General features: G+C 34.9%; 1 protein-coding gene across 4 annotated transcripts; it reads left to right on the top strand.

The window, feature by feature from the left end:
- The first annotated feature begins 2,144 nt into the window (after positions 1-2,144).
- Positions 2,145-17,261, top strand: si:ch1073-13h15.3 (inactive all-trans-retinol 13,14-reductase). 4 transcript variants are annotated; one of them, XR_009273582.1, is made up of 12 exons: positions 2,145-2,420; positions 4,086-4,268; positions 5,224-5,465; positions 6,135-6,330; positions 7,196-7,393; positions 7,791-7,910; positions 7,994-8,132; positions 9,713-9,822; positions 10,526-10,692; positions 13,468-13,627; positions 14,712-15,033; positions 15,219-15,902. XR_009273582.1 is itself a non-coding variant. In XM_058792738.1 (12 exons), exons 1-11 carry the CDS (start codon positions 2,264-2,266, stop codon positions 14,879-14,881), a joined length of 1,842 nt encoding a protein of 613 aa, XP_058648721.1. In that variant the 5' UTR covers positions 2,145-2,263; the 3' UTR covers positions 14,882-14,907; positions 16,699-17,261. The 4 variants fall into 4 exon arrangements, 3 of the variants coding, with proteins under 3 accessions (XP_058648721.1, XP_058648720.1, XP_058648719.1); XM_058792738.1 differs by lacking the exon at positions 15,219-15,902 and adding an exon at positions 16,699-17,261 and having other exon boundaries at positions 14,712-14,907; XM_058792737.1 differs by lacking the exon at positions 15,219-15,902 and adding an exon at positions 16,696-17,261 and having other exon boundaries at positions 14,712-14,907.
- The last annotated feature ends 208 nt before the right edge of the window (positions 17,262-17,469 follow it).

The following is a 17,469-nucleotide window of genomic DNA, read 5'->3' as shown; positions in this document are numbered from 1 at the left end:
TATAATTATATATATGTGTGTGTGTGTATGCATGTATAATTATATGTGTGTACAGTATATGTGTGTGTGTGTGTGTGTATGTATGCATGCATGTATAATTATGTATGTGTGTACAGTATATATATATATGTGTGTGTGTGTGTGTGTGTGTGTGTATGTATGCATGCATGTATAATTATGTATGTGTGTACAGTATATATATATGTGTGTGTGTGTGTGTGTGTGTGTATGTATGTGTGCATGTATAATTATGTATGTGTGTACAGTATATATATGTGTGTGTGTGTGTGTGTGTGTGTGTGTGTGTGTGTATGTATGTGTGCATGTATAATTATGTATGTGTGTACAGTATATATATGTGTGTGTGTGTGTGTGTATGTATGTGTACATGTATAATTATGTATGTGTGTACAGTATATATGTGTGTGTGTGTGTGTGTGTGTGTGTATGTATGCATGCATGTATAATTATGTATGTGTGTACAGTATATATGTGTGTGTGTGTGTGTGTGTGTGTGTGTGTATGTATGCATGCATGTATAATTATGTATGTGTGTACAGTATATATGTGTGTGTGTGTGTGTGTGTGTGTGTATGTATGTGTGCATGTATAATTATGTATGTGTGTACAGTATATATATGTGTGTGTGTGTGTGTGTGTGTGTGTGTATGTATGCATGCATGTATAATTATGTATGTGTGTACAGTATATATATGTGTGTGTGTGTGTGTGTGTGTGTGTGTGTATGTATGCATGCATGTATAATTATGTATGTGTGTACAGTATATATATGTGTGTGTGTGTGTGTGTGTGTGTATGCATGTATGCATGTATAATTATGTATGTGTGTACAGTATATATATGTGTGTGTGTGTGTGTGTTTGTGTGTATGTATGTATGTATGTATGCATATATATATATATATATATATATATATATATGTATATATATATATGTAAACACCCTCATGTCATTCCAAACCTTTATGAGTTTCTTTGTTCTGTTGAACACCAAAGAAGATATTTTGAAGATTGTTGGCCACTAAACAGTTGATGGTAGCCATTGATTTTTTTCCCATACAATGGAAGTCAGTGACAACCATCGACTGTTTCTTATTTGTCTTCTTTACTGTTCAACAGAAGAATGAAACTCATATAGGGTTGGAAAAAGGTGAGTAAATGATCGAGACCATTTCATTAAAATACACTGTAGAATTGGCACAGAAAATTAAAGATGTTCTGAGAAATACATGAATAAGTATGTATGAAAAGTAATTTTTTTTCATAATAATAAAAAATTATATATATTTTTTTCTAAATATATAGGAAATTTGTTTGTATACAATATCTTATCTGTGTGGAATAACACACACACACACACACACACATATATATATATATACACATACAGTACACTGATGAAACTCAAAGCAATCATTAAGCACCTCAGAGTAGCAAAGGATAATTATTACTTTATGAATGTAGAAAACATAATTTTTTATCAGTCCTGATGTTGTTTTCAGCAAAAGGCTTTATCTTCACGTCTCAGCTGCTTTGAGTTTTTTTTTTTTATCTTGTTAAATTAAGCAAGAGTGTGGAAATTTATTCTTCAAGTTATCATAACCAGATAAGGTAATTAAGATAAGACAAAAACATCTTTGTATGTGCACTGTGTTTATCTATATGACTTTATGAAAGACATATATCGATAAGGTTCTCCAGGCCCAATTAAAGTAACTACAATAAGTCTGCTTGGGTTTTACATTTATGCAACACACACACACACACACACACACACACACATATAGTTACACACACACATATAGTTACACACACACACACACACACATATTTATATATACATACTCATGTGGGTGCTTAAAGGGTGAACTATCCCTTTAAAGTATGCTTGAAGTACCCAGATACTTCCTTGTGTTCATTGTGCTTGAAACAAAGTAAACCGATTATTCATTGTTTACCTCCCTAACATAAATGTTTTCTTTGGATCTGTATGTGGGCTAAAGCTTTTATTAAATATTACCACTCTTATCTCAATCGATTACGTATGACACTCGAGTGTTGCTTCACTGCAAACTCATTCGCTGAGACCTTTGCTCTTTGCTTGCTTATAAAACAAGACTTTCATCAAGCGTCCATCTTCAGATTAAAACTCCCGTATAAGCTTCCTATGTGCAACACTCTTAGTTTTTCAAGAAACTCAAGATTTGAGCAGATAGATTTGGGATTTGAGTCAGTTCTTCAGGATGTGGCTGCTGCTGTTTTTGGTGTTCGTCCTGATTTGGGCCGGGGGAACGTCCTGGTATCTGCTGAGAAAGCCCAGTCCGTTTACAGTGGAGTCAGTGAGGCCTGCAGGACCTTTAGAGCTGGACCAGAGGAAGAGAGACAAAGTGCTCAAACAAGGTGAATCTCCAGACTTCTTTAGATGCTTAAATGCTTCTTTGACCTCCGAATGACCCGAGAGTGTTTTAAGCCTGTTCTGCTAATCTGCAGCTTTTAAAAGCAAATGGACAATCTAATGTGAGCTAATCTTCAAATGCAACATATGAGCATGTTTCTGCTGAATGCACTTCCATCATTTAATCATCGTGTTTAAAATAAGCATCCTATAGAACACAGTAAACATTTATTTATTTATTTTAAATAATACTATTCTCTTACTATTCTCTTATTCTTATAGTGGTGTAATGACACCACTATAAAAGTAATACACATTAGCATACTTTTTTAAAATAATAACAATTATTACAGAAATAATATACGTTAAATGAATACACTTAAGTGTGAACTGAATGTAATGTTTTCAGACACTTTACTACATGCTATTTACAATTAAATTAACATTTTTATAGTTCATATGCAATTAGTTGACATTTGTACTTTTTTGACACACTTAAGATTTAAGCACATATTCATATGAAGTTTCATATTTCTGTTGTTTTTGAAATTAAAATACTGCTGCATATACTGACAAGCATCTTAACTAATTTCTGTTGAAACTCATATGTCATAATTTTTAATATATTTGTAATTGCACCTTTGTAATGATGAGTTGCAATTTAATCCTTTTTTTAAAATATATATTAACTTTAAATGTAATATCAAATAACACACCACAGTTACAATTATGCATATGTGCATATCCTTTATTACTTTAGAAAGTAGTATTCGTCATATCAGATACACACACTGAAACAGAACATGTAAACTGTTTAAGGTAATCTAATTATGTAAAGTCTTGTCAATCCTATTGTAAAACAATTAACATGTGTGTCAATGGCTATGCCAGTATCTTAATTAGATTAGCTGACTGTGATAACACTTGTAGAGCTCAAACCCTTAATTTGAAAGATAATGCTGTATTTGGTAATATTTAGTGGCCATACTACAAACTCCTTATCAGGCTTTTTCATAATACACCAACCTTTCAGCACAGAATGCTGGGAGTTAACCCAGATCAGGACTGTTCATTCCTCATATCACTCACTGTGTTTCTGCTGTAAAATGTTACTTAAGAAAAATAAATATACTTAAATGTATTTGAAATACATTTATCTCATGCTAAGTTTACTACAAATAGAGTTTTATAAAATGTCCTGCAATTGTATTTTTAGTATACTAAACTGGTATACTTAAAGTCTGCTAAACCGGAACGACTAATTTTGTACTTAATGCACTTGAATTGTACAGAAGTAGTGCTGAAGTAAATTAAATATATACTTTTTTATTGTGCTAAAGTGGAACTATTGCAAGTACTTCAGGTACACTTGAAATATTTTACATTTAAAGTCTGATATTATTCAAAATCCTCATCAAAAGTGACATTAAAGCACTTTTTAGACTTAATATTAAGAAAAGTGCATTGTGCACAAGTAATATGCCAAGTTCAGTTTAATTGTGATTTTTATATTAGCAAGTCTCGAGTTATCTGTCAGTAATAGATTTGAACTATACTTAGCATGAAATAAATGTATTTTAAATATATTACTTTTTACTAAAGACTGCTGCTTTGAATTAGGGTTTTTTTCTCATTTTTATGAAACATGAGTGCATATAATGCATTTCCAGGATTTACCAAGGAGAAGATTCCAAAGAATCTGGATGCAATTGTGATCGGCAGTGGGATCGGAGGAATGACGGCTGCAGCGACGATGGCCAAAGCGGGGAAGAGAGTCCTGGTTCTGGAGCAGCACGATGTGGCCGGAGGCTGCTGTCACACCTTCACTGAGAAGGGCTTCGAGTTTGATGTGGGTGTGTACCATTCCTTACCATAGAGCGTGGTTATTGATCCATATGGGAGAAAATGTACTCTCAGTTCATCTGAGATCAGGATGAGTGTGTTTCTTCATCAGGTTTGTAGAAATGTGTCGCTGCATCAGTGTCTCAGCAATGGATGCTCTGCAGTGAATGGGTGCCGTCAGAATGAGAGTCCAAACAGCTGATAAAAACATCACAATAATCCACACCAGTTAACATCTGGAGAAGACAAAAGCTGAAACTAATCCAGTATTAAGACATTTTTAACTCAAATATGAGTCCATAATCCATAATAACGCTTCCTCCAGTGAAAAAGTGCATCTGCTGTTGTCTCTCACATCAAAATCCAGCCACATATTTGTTTAGAGCTGTTTTTGAACTATTTTGATCTGTGCAGATTTGTCTCTTGATTCGGACCAGAACACTTCTTCACTGGAAGAAGCGTTATTATGGATTATGGACTCATATTTTAGTTAAAAACGTCTTAATGCTGGATGTGTTTCAGCTTTTGTCTTCTCCAGATGTTAACTGATGGACTGGAGTGCTGTGGATTATTGTGATGTTTTTATCAGCTGTTTGGACTCTCATTCTGACGGCACCCATTCACTGCAGAGCATCCATTGCTGAGACACTGATGCAGAGACACATTTCTACAAACCTGATGAAGAAACAAACTCATCCTGATCTCTGATGATCCTGAGGAAGAGTACATTTTCATTATTGGGTCAAGTATTCCTTTAGGCTTTTGTAAACATTTAATTTTATTTACAAGTATTTTACATTATTTCTGAAAGGAATAATAAAATGCCGTTTATACACCAATGCGACTTACCTTTTACTTCCGTGTTAGTTAGGTAAAGGCTTTGTGGGTGAATTGTTTCTTGATGCCTCAAGATCAAATCTACTGTAGGTCCTTAAATTGAGTTTGTTTAATTTTACATGTCAAAAGGACTCCACTACTTCGGTCAGCTGCATGAAAACGGTCTGCTGAAGGTTGCTTTGGACCAAATCACTGAGGGTCAGCTGGAGTTTGTGGAGCTACCGCAGCATTTTGACAGCATCGTGATTGATGACAGCGGGAAACGGAGAGACTACGCCGTCTTGAGCGGCAAGACTGAGATGGAGCAGAACCTGAAGAAGCACTTTCCTGATGATGTCAAAGCTGTGGAGGAGTTCTTCAAGATCATGAAGGTAGAGCATCCACGTCTGTCGTCTCATGTCTCTAAACCAAACCGGTGCGGTGTTTGCATTGGCAGTGAGTGGACCGAAAGAATGCTCAATGCTTGTCCTACTGCGCTCATTTGCCTTTGTAGAAAATCATTTGGAAAATAATTAGGTCACCTAGTTAATATTCACGATTAAGAGATTTACTATGTGCCTTTCACTTATGCATGCAATATAAGTTTATATTTTTTTCTTTGTTCTTATTTAATCTTGTCTATGTATTGAGTACTTCTATCATTTTTACATATAAAATGAAATGAAATATTTTAAATTAAATTAAAAATTAAAATTAAAATGAAAATTAAAATGAAATAAAAATAAATTTAAAATTAAATTAATAATAAAATAAAATAAAATAAAGTTTAATTAAATTAAAATTAAATTAAAATTAAAATGAAAATTAAAATGAAATAAAAATAAATTTAAAATTAAATTAAAATTAAACAAAAATTTAATTAAAATTAAAATGAAAATTAAAAATTTAATTTAAATTAACAATTAAATTACATTAAAAATGAAAAAAAAATGAAATGAAATGAAATTATAAAATAAAATAAAATAAAATAACCGCTCTTAACCCTTAAGCTCATTATTCTTGTCTCAGTGCTCATCTCTTCTCCTCTGTGTTGTGCACAGGTCACAGCCAGGAAGATTCATTATTTGGCCATCCTAAAGCTGATTCCACAGTGGTTGGCTCTGTTTCTGCTCAAAAGTGGCATCGCTGACTTCTGCTCGTCCATCTTTCGTCTCTCAGGCTCCAATGCCACAGAGGTGAACAACAGACTGACCACCAACAAGGACTTGCATGTGATCTTCTCATATTTCTTCTACGGTGAGGCTTTCTGTACATGAAGCATTCCAGGAAAGCACCATGTGATGAAATGAAAATTAAATTATTTAATTTCTAAAAAAAATAGAAAGAAAGAAAGAAACATATTTTATTTCAGCTAGTTGCCAAGGCAAATTTTCCACATTTTTATTTAGTTTAACTTTGTACTAAATAACTGAAACTAAGGCATATTACAGTAAAAAAAAAAAAATTATAATAATAGCTCATTTAACATTAATACTTCTCTCTGTTTCTCACACACCCGCAAATAACATGAGAACACGTGATTTTTAAAACAGTACATAATATCATAAACAGTATTTTCTGTCTGCTTTCCTCTACAACATGGTGCTTAACGACAGCATGGGTTTGATTCTAATTAAATTAACATGCGTGAACTGATTAAAACTTACACCTTTAACGTAGTGCGCATTTTGTGTCTGACCTATATCCAGTTCAGTCATGAAACTCTAGATGGCGCTGGTTCTCAATGCAATCTGCAAACGACGACATCATCACAACATGAGGTGAGCTTATTGGCCTCTGCTGATCCGGCAGCCAATGAGCTTGCTGCTTAATATATAAATAGTTTGGTTCTGTGTTTGCTGTAATCAGAAACCCTCCACCTCCCCAGCACCACCCTTCAGGATGTCTTTATTCATTAAATATGATCAGAATTGCAATCGAAACATCATAATCGTAATATAAATTTCAAACTCGCATTCCACAAAACATCAGCGTCGACACTTTCCATGCACGTTTATTTCAGGAAAAATGCAGTTTCCAACTCAAAAATCAATGCAAAGTCGATTTGGCTGCGATATAATACATCACGGCTGGAGAAGTGTTTGTGTGCTGTTTTCTCCAGGCGTGTCTCCTAAAGATTCCAGCTGTATGATCAATGCTCTGATGCTGCACCACTTCAAGCGTGGCGCGTATTATCCTAAAGGGGGCGCCAGTGAGATCCCCTTCAACATCACTAAAGTCATACAGAAACACGGGGGCAGCGTTCTGGTCCGAGCTCCTGTCAGCCGGATCCTGGTCGACAAGAAGGGAGCTGCTTATGGTGAGTCAAATTAAAACTGCAATAATAAATAAAACAGTGGTGGCCAAAATGATTACAACACTAGTATTTTCAGCAGCTAAAAATGGTTTGAAGTCAGTAATTTCTATCTTTTGCTGTAGTGTGTCAGTAGGAAATATCAGACATGATTTCTTCATGTCATTCCAGACAGACCGATGATGATCAGATCACATCTCAAAAATCTCACTGGATTATTACAATTAATGGCAAAATGAATGTTTGGAAATGTAAACGGATATTTCCTACTGACACACTACAGCAAAAGATAGAAATGACTGACTTCAAACCATTTTTAGCTGCTGTAAATACTGTGTTCTAGTAATTTTGGCCACCGCTGCATGTGTGCATTGATCGAGCTGCCTCGTGGTTTGATGGACAGGAGTGACGGTGAAGAAAGGCGATGAGCATGTGGAGATTTGTGCTCCTGTCATCATCTCCAACTGTGGGATCTTCAACACCTTCCAGAAACTCTTACCTCCGGAAATACAAGTCAAACCAGGTGAACTATGTGCTGCAATAAACCATCTTTAATGTGTAACTGCTCTTGAGAGACTATAGATGCACTCTTCGCCGATCTTTCAGAGATTCAGAGTCGTCTGGATATGATGAGGCCAGGTAAAGCCTCGTTCCTCGTGTTCTCGGGGTTCGATGCGACGCAGGAGGAGTTAGACATCGTGCCCACCAGCATCTGGCTCTTCAAATCCAACGACATGGATGCCATGTCAGTATCACACAAGACTGCAACAGATTTTATTCTTTGGGAAAAACCCCTTGAGATGCATCATCTCGTTTTCAAGGGGGTCCTGATCCAAAAACACAACACAAAACAACACACCCTACTACAATATTAACACATGAAGTATTAATAATTATATTATTTATATTTACATTTACCTGGCACATAAATATAAACACAGATATATCATCTAAAGCAATTACAAGAAGTTTCAAACGAGAACATTTTTGAACATATTTTTCTTACAATACAATACTACTTTAGCAATATCATACTGTTGCATTTACAATGTAGAATATATATTTTAAAAAAAGTGCAAAGACAAGATACCTGTTTACTATTCAATATGATTATTTAATAGCATGCATTTAGAAAGTACTATTCACCATTCCGAATGAAAACAATAACAATTTTTCCTCTAAACCTAAATGTAATGACTTAAAAAAGTGAAACAATGAATGAAGCACTTGTGAAAAAGTATATTTTAGCATAATTTAAAAAAAAGAGCATTTAATATAATTTAAAAGAATATACTTAAGTATGAGCTTATGCTATGACACTTAATTGCATGCTATTTGCAATTAAATGAAAATTTGTTATTGTTTAAATTTATTTCAAATGCAATAATCGTTTTTTTTAGTACATCTTTCAGTAACCCTTTATTTTAATGTGTCCTTTTACACTTTGCATGTTTTTGCTATCAGCACAAAATTACTCAGTACTTAAAAGTATAATTACACTGTAACAAGGACACCTTAAAATAAAGTGTAACCCATCTTTCTATGTACTTTATATTTCGTTTTAGTAAAACGAAAATATACTTTAATGTCATTACCACTGAAACTTATATGGCATATGTTTGTAATTACACATTTGTAATGATGAAGTTGCGATTTAGCACATCAAACTTAAATTAAATTTAAATGTAATATCAAATACCACAGTTATAATCTACTGCTTTAGGTGTGCTTTAGTATGTTAATAAAGACATCAAAATAAGTGAACTTCTTTAAAGCACAAGTAAATATTATTAAACCATAATGATTTTAAATGCATGCTTTAAAGTAAAACAAATGTGACATTATTACACAGTGCACTTTTTAAGCACTCTCTTTAAGCACAGTTAAGTGGCCCTTTATTTAATTAAAATTATAGTAACTGTAAGTGCTTCTCTTTTTTTCACAAGGGAAGACAAAAAACACAGATTCACCATAATATAAAATAAATGCATTTAAAAAACAAAAACAATGACGTGTCAGCTATAAAGGCAACATGTAGATGCTAACTAAGTGAATCAGTTGCGGTTGTGCTGCTCAAACACTAGATAGTGCTGTTGCCTAAAGCATTCTCTCTCTCTCTCTGGGCCTGCTGCCATACTTCTGTCTGGACAGGGTTTCTGCTCTCAGCCCAAGAAGCAATTCTTATCTCCCTGCCTGTGGGAAAACATATCTCCAGTCCTTTCCAAACTTCCTGTACTCTCCTGTTGTTTTCTGATGGAACTGCACATCAAGTGCATCATGTGTAAGTGCAGTAAATGTACAGTAAAGCCACCTTTTCACCTGTAGGATGGATGAGTTCTTCAGTATGAGTAAAGACGAAGCACCAGAGAACATTCCCATGGCGCTCATCACCTTCCCGTCAGCCAAAGACCCCACATCACAGCTCCGGCACCCAGGTAACATCTGACCATCAGCTGACCAATGCTGACCAATGCCAGTCATTCACTGTACGCTACCATTCAAAAGGCTCACCAAAGCTTCATTTATTTGATCAAAAATACAGTAAAATCAGAAAAATTGTGAAATATTATTACAATCTAAAACAGCTGTTTTCTATGTGAATATGTGTTAAACTGTAATTTATTTCTGTGATGCGCAGCTGTATTTTCAGCATCATTACTGCAGTCTTCAGTGTCACATGATCTTCAGAAATCATAATAATATACTGATTTGCGGCTCAAGAAACATTTCTGATTATTATTAATGTTGAGAACAGTTGTGTTGCACAATTTGTTTTGTGGAAACCGTGATACATTTTATTTTTCAGGATTCACAGATGAACAGAAAGTTCAAAAGAACAGCATTTATTTGAAACAGAAATCTTTTGCAACATGCCTTTACTGATTACTTTAGTGTGCCTTTGCAGAAGAAAAGTGTTCATTCCTTTTAAATAAATACTGATTTAACTGCCTATATACACTAATTTATTTAGACAGTTAATATTTAGTGAGAATTTTATTTTGTTACTTTTCATCATACTTCAAAGTCTGTTTGCATTTTTAAAGGTTGTGTTTGTTCTTTGTAGCTGTGAATGTAAATCAGGAGTCTGTTGTGCTGTTAATAATGTCATATGTTAACGACGTATTCCTCGTTTTCCAGGCAAGTCGTGTATGACCATCCTGACCATGGTGAATTACGAATGGTTTGAGGAGTGGAGAGACACCAGAGTGAGGAAAAGAGGCGAGGATTATTTCCACTATAAGATGAGATTCGCCAGCTGTCTGTTTGACTGGGCCTGCAAACACTTCCCAAAACTCAGAGACAAGGTACTAAACTCGAAATCTGTTATTATACATGAAAAATAGTGACTTTTTAATACTAAAATGCTTTTGTCCTATTCCTCTTTAATGTGCAGAGTCAAGTAGGTCAAGTTAGTCATTCATAGTTTGACTAAACACTGCGATACGATTATAAGGTTAAGCATTAAACTGTAGCTGATGTTTTATCAACAACATCTCTGTAAAACATATCGTTAGTCTCCTGCTCACGAACCACCCACAGCCGATCATGGACTGGTCTATAATACACGGAGAACGTGATCCGTTAGCATTCACATTCATCTCAATCACAGCTGCTTTGATCCAGATACAGTTTTTAAGCCAATCATCTGAACTATAAATGTCATGTGACTAAGCAAGAGCTCCAGGAAAATGACATCAACTCTAATTGAACCAATGTACACAATCATAAACAGTCTTTCAAAAAAAAAAAAAAAAAAAAAGTCACTAATGAAAATGCAAATTGTGAGAATTCACAGCCAAACCCTGACCCTCTTGAAGAACGATTTAATAAAAACTCTTTAAAAAAATTATAATCATTTCAACATCACAACAAAATTACTAAAACTTTAAAATTAAAACAATCTAAATATGCAAATCTATTCCAAAATATTAACAAAAAATATAACACTAATCAATGATACTAAAATAAGACTGATCTGAGTGAGAAAAAATACTTGATTTGATTGTTGAATCTATTAAGGATTTATTGCGATATTCAATAAAAAATACTCACCAAGACTACATTTATTTGATCAAAAATACAGTAAAAACAGTAATATTGTGAAATTTTATTACAATTTATTTACAACTTTTTTTAATTTGTTACTGTTTATATTTGTCAACTATGTTCTAATTTGTTCCTGAAAGTTCAAAAGAACAGCATTTGCTTCAAATAGAAATCTATTGTAACATTATAAATGTCTTTACTGATGCACTGTAGCGGCAAAGCTTAATTTTCAGCAGCGTGTGTGTGTCTGTGCGTGTGTGTGTGTGTTTGTGTCTGTGCGTGTGTGTGTGAGTGAGTAAGTGAATGTATGTGTGTGTGTGTGTGTGTGTGAGTGAGTAAGTGAATGTATGTGTGTGTGTGTGTGTGTGTGTGTGTGTGAGAGAGAGTGAGTGAATGTGTAAAGCTTGCTGCAAAGCCCAGCAAAAGTAATTATCATGAATGTGTCCAGGGGAAATAGTAAGGAGATATTTGAATTATTTACTAATAAACTAGTGTTTTCTGTGTCAGTGTAGCAAAGATGAAGATGATGATCCTGACTCACTCTCCTCATTAGACGCGCCTTTAGAGAGATGCATCTTCACGGATTATAATGACAGAGTTTTTGTTATCGATTTGATTTATTTTGTTAAGTAGTAATTTAAAGCTTTCTATAGTGTGGCGGGTGGAAGAATCACACGACAAGGTGGGTCAATGAATGCCCCGAAGGGTGCGTTTATTGTGCCAAGTGTTCGTGCCGAAGTGCTCGTGTGAGATATTCTCGTGCTCCAGGATCCGCGTCTTCCCTCCTTCCACGTGGATGAGTGCTGGGTGCCGGTGTGGGGATCGTGCCTCGGGGCTGGCCGGTCAGACACTTCTGTCAAGTAAAGAGAGGGAGGTTAGCGATCTCATAGTCGGAGACGTATCTCACCAGTCTGTGCGGGTTGGCAGCTTTTGTAGGTGTCTGGTGATTTGGTTCAGGTGTGGCCGGCCAGCCCGAGCCAATGGCGTGCAGGTGTTCCTCTTCCGTTTCCAGGGCGACGCTGATGAGGCCTCGGGACACGGGTCACAATAGATATATGTATCATGTCTGTGAGGCATGTATTCACTGACTTTCGGTTCATTTTTGTGAAGCTCCTGTTCAAGACGAGACGGCAGAAAGCGCATCATTGTTTTCTTAAAAGCACAAACTTTTGTTGATATTGTGAGTGCACACAAATAAAAGTAGACCCTTTACAGTTCCGAATGATGTAGGCTATTACTCTTACCTTTATGAGCAAAAAGTACGGCATACTTTAAGGTGTTTCCATTGAAAAAAATGCAATTGATTGCGCTGGCGCCTCCATGTCCTGCGCTTCAGCTTCCGCTCTCCGCACAAACTGTTGGATGCAGCGCACATTTATCTAGGTTTAACCTTTAAACATTGTTATATGGTTGAACTGTTTTAGTCAACCTGATCTCATAAAAGTGCTTAAAATAGTACGCCAAATAAAAATGAAAACTCGTGGTATTGATACGCAAAAATGGACTTTGGCGTGTATTTGCTACGCAATGGGTAGGATTAGGGTTGTGGGGTAGATGCGTATCATATGCACGCGAAACCTGCGTATTACAGTATATGCACTCCAAACACGTTCGTATCATATATACGCCAAAGTCCATTTTTTCGTATCAGTACCACGAGTTTTTGTTTTTATTTGGCGTACTATTTATATGCACTTTCATCTATAGATTTTATTTTAGGGAAGTCGTGATGATTTGAGAAGGTTAAATTGATCAAACATGGCTATGATCAGCCTGCCGGTCTGCCGCTGGCCGCTTGGTCGTTACTTTAGGAAAGAAAAAAACGTATTTAACTAACAAAAAAATGCTCCAAACGTTTTTCTAAATTAACGCAGGAAGTGAATATGCTGTCCAGGGGCCCCGAATCCGTAGCGGCACCCTGAGGGTTGGGTTAGGGGATGGAAAATATGGTTTGGTCAGAATAAAAGTAATAGAAGTCTATGAAAAGTCCCCACAGTTCACAGAAACAAACGTGTGTGTGTGTGTGTGTTCAGCTGGTGTTTCAGGAGGCCGCCACTCCTCTGACAAACATGCACTATCTCAGCTGTAACCGAGGGGCCATTTACTCTGCTGACCACAATCTGGAGCGCTTCTACGCAGAGGCCATGGCTCGAAACCGATGCGACACTCCCGTCAAAAACCTTTACTTGTCAGGTACAGCTCCTCCGACTCTATACTGATGTGTTTTTATACTGGGCTCCATAAAGGGTTAAAGAGGGGACACAACAACATCTGAGAGATACAAGTAACACTTTACAATAAGGTTTCATTTGTTAACATTAGATTACTACTAACTAACTAACAATGAAAAATACTCATAAAGCATTGAGAAATCAAGTCACATTTATTTACAGTTCAGGTTGTTTTCAAAGCTGCTTCACAGTAATAAACAAGAAAACAACAGTATATAATGTTGCACAGTTCATCAGTTAATACTATTTTAGCTTTAGAAAGACAGTAGTGTCATTATTCAGCTTCACTATTGATTTAATTTAATGTTAATCTCATTATTAAAGCCAAACGTTGTGTATTATTATTATTTAAAGGACCTGAGCTGACATGAACTAACAATAAACAGTTGTATTATTAACTCATACTAACAAAGATGATTAAATACTGTAACAAATGTATTGCTCATTGTTGATGTTAACTAATTGGACCTTTATGTAAAATGTAAACAAAATGTATTTTTGAGGCTGTCAAAGTAAATGTGTAGTTATTATATTAATACAATGTAAACACATATATATATATATATATATATATATATATTAGTACTGTCAAACAATTAATCGCGATTAATCGCATCCAAAATAAAAGTTTTTATTTGCATAATATATGTGTGTGTTCTGTGTATACTTATGTAAATATAAATACAAGCACATGCATGCATATATTTCAGAAATATTTCAAAAATATGTTTAGATATTAAATATACTTATTTATAATATAAATTATATGAATGTAAATATTTTCAAAATATATATTTTACATTTAGTCATTTAGCAGACACTTTTTTTTAAAGAAAACAAGCAGTTAGAAAACGAAACGTGTGCAAGTGTTTTTAATAAAAAAGAAAACAAACATATAAAATATAATTACTATAGAGAGTGCTAGAGTTAGAGGGTCAAATAAAGATGGAAGAGATGTGTTTTAGCCATTTCTTTAATATTTTAAGAAATATAAATTTAAATGCCATGCAAAGCTCGGAGCATCTGAAGTGGTTTGTGTGTTTCAGGTCAGGACATCTTCAGCTGTGGCGTCGCCGGTGCGCTTCACGGGGGTCTCCTCTGCGCCTCCAGCGTCCTCAGCTACCCCGTCTACATCGACCTGCTGCTCATCAAGAAGAAGCTCAAGCGGAAGAAAGCAGCGGAGGCAGAGAAACTGGCAAAGCAGAAGCAGCAGTGATGAACACACATTCCTACAGAAACAAAGTATTTATAAATATGGAGGATCAGCCCTTAATTGTTAGTTTGGGGTTATTTGTTATACCTAAACCTATTACCAGTTATAGATTTGAATATTTTATATACACTCTTAAAAATAAAGGTGCTTAAAAGGTTCTTCACAGTGATGCCATAGAAGAACCATTTTTGGTTCCACAAAGAACCATTCAGTCAAAGAACCATCTCTTTCTGACCTTTTTATAATCTGAAGAACCTTCTTTCGCCACAATGAAGCTTTTGTGAAACAGAAAGGTTCTTCAGATGTTAAAGGTTCTTCATGGAACCATTTAGACAAAAAGGTTCTTCTGTGGCATCGTAAAGTGTCTTTATTTTTATAAGAGTGTATAAACCTATAACACTGCATGCCAATATAACACTTTTAATAGTCTATAAAAGAACAATAAAATCAAAGAAAATATTTAGTTTTTTTTTTTTTCTTTTTTGACCTTTAAATTTTACACTATATAGCGCTGCAGTCATGAGGTGTTTTTGTAAGCCAACATGTAAGTTTGCATCACCCTGGTTCCCTTAAAAAAATGAATGAATTACTTAATCACTTAATCAATTAATTAATTAATTGCAAAAGATAAGCTCTGTTAACTACGAAGGTTTATGATTCTTACATTTCTTACATTTTGTTCATCACAGTATCTTCACAAATGAAAAAAATTAAAGCCTAAATATAACCAGTGGAAGTAAAAAAGTAAATGTAGGCTATAAATGAACTACACCTTGGTTGCGTACTTTTATTGTCACTATCATTAAGTCTTTATTTCAAAATGCAAGAGCGTGATTATAACAACAATATACGGCTGTGGAAGTGACTATTGAGTAGCTTGATATTTAATGTCCCATTTAGACAACTTTTTTTTTAAATACAAGTAAAATCTTAAAAAAATAAATAAATAAAAAATCACAAGGGGATTTTACAGGTGTATTGTATGTTTACTGGTGTTTTAAAATAAAATGTGAAAATATCTTGAGTATGTGTTCATCACAGACCTTATTTCAGGTATTTATATACTGTATATATGGGGCATATTTGTAGAAATAGCCAAAAATACATTGTATGGGTCAAAATTATTGGTTTTTCTTTTATGCCAAAAATCATTAGGATATTAAGTAAAGATCATGTTCCATGAAGATATTTTGTAAATTTCCTACCGTAAATATATCAAAACTTAATTTTTGATTAGTAATATGCATTGCTAAGAACTTCATTTGGACAACTTTAAAGATGATTTTCTCAATATTTAGATTTTTTTGCACCCTCAGATTCCAGATTTACAAATAGTTGTATCTCAGACAAATATTGTCTAACAAACCATACATCAATGGAAAACTTATTTATTCAGATTTCAGATGATGTATAAATCTCAATTTTTTATGACTGGTTTTGTGGTCCAGGGTCACACACACACACACACACACACACACACACACACACACATATATATATATATATATATAACATGTTCAAAAAAAAAATCTATTGACTTCAGGACAATGGAATCAGCAGTGCTAAAATGCTAGTTTCTGGGTTTGGGCCTAAAAAGATAGATAATCTGTGCAGTGCCCAGGTAAAATCTCAATGCAATGAAAAAAGGCCTAAAGGAGCTTTAAAAAGAGTTTCACTTTCTGTTTCAGATTTGTAAAACTAGTAACACTAACATCAACACATTACCTGGTGTGTTTGAGACTAAAGCAGTCTCCAGCAGACCTCCCACCTGAGCTCCTCTAACCCGTGTTTGATCCTGGTGGATATTTGTGCTCCAGCAGGACTCAAAGGAATTGTGGGAAACCTCAGACTTCCTGGTTTAAGTGGACATGTCCCCCGGGATTCCCGTACAGATTGGCTGGTGTATGTGGACATGAATGCCCTCTCTGTGATCGAGTCCAAAGAACCGCTCCGCTCCTGTAAGCCTGCGTTCATACTGCCATGAAATACACCGAAGCACTGAAGGCTCAACAAGCATGTTTTACGGTCAGTTAAAAACACAGCTTTTATTAAGGTTCATTTGTTAGAGCTGAAAGTGAAATGTTACAGGAAGTAAGACACAGACATGATGAAGTTCAAAACACTGTAACTACATTCGTCTTTCATGCAAATATCATTAAAAGCCTGTTAATAAAATGAAGTACTCCTCCCGTCTTACAACTAAGAGTTATGAAAATGTTTCGGACTTGGATTACACATTTTCAAACAGGCCAGAATACACAGAAATTAAGTTGTTTAAGATGCAGGGGGAGTGAGTTTTGTTTGAACAGCGACCAAAAGCACTTAAGAAAACCAAAACACAGTTGATGGAGCTGACGATGGGTGAAATGGACCCCAGTAATCACACCGCATTTCATGATGATCACAACTGCATGACAGAGTCTGTATCACAGACAATCATATAGAATATTTGAATTCAAAATTAAACAGGAGCAAAACCAGACAGAAGCTCTGGACTATGACAAGAAATATTGAAAATCGAATGGTTACGGTCAGGGTTATTAGTTAGAAATAAATAAATGAATGAATGAATAAATAAATAAATAACTTTA

The sequence above is a fragment of the Onychostoma macrolepis genome, chromosome 12, assembly GCF_012432095.1.
Source record: "Onychostoma macrolepis isolate SWU-2019 chromosome 12, ASM1243209v1, whole genome shotgun sequence".
In the NCBI taxonomy this organism is placed as follows: domain Eukaryota; kingdom Metazoa; phylum Chordata; class Actinopteri; order Cypriniformes; family Cyprinidae; genus Onychostoma; species Onychostoma macrolepis.
This window is presented reverse-complemented; position numbering and strand designations above follow the sequence as displayed.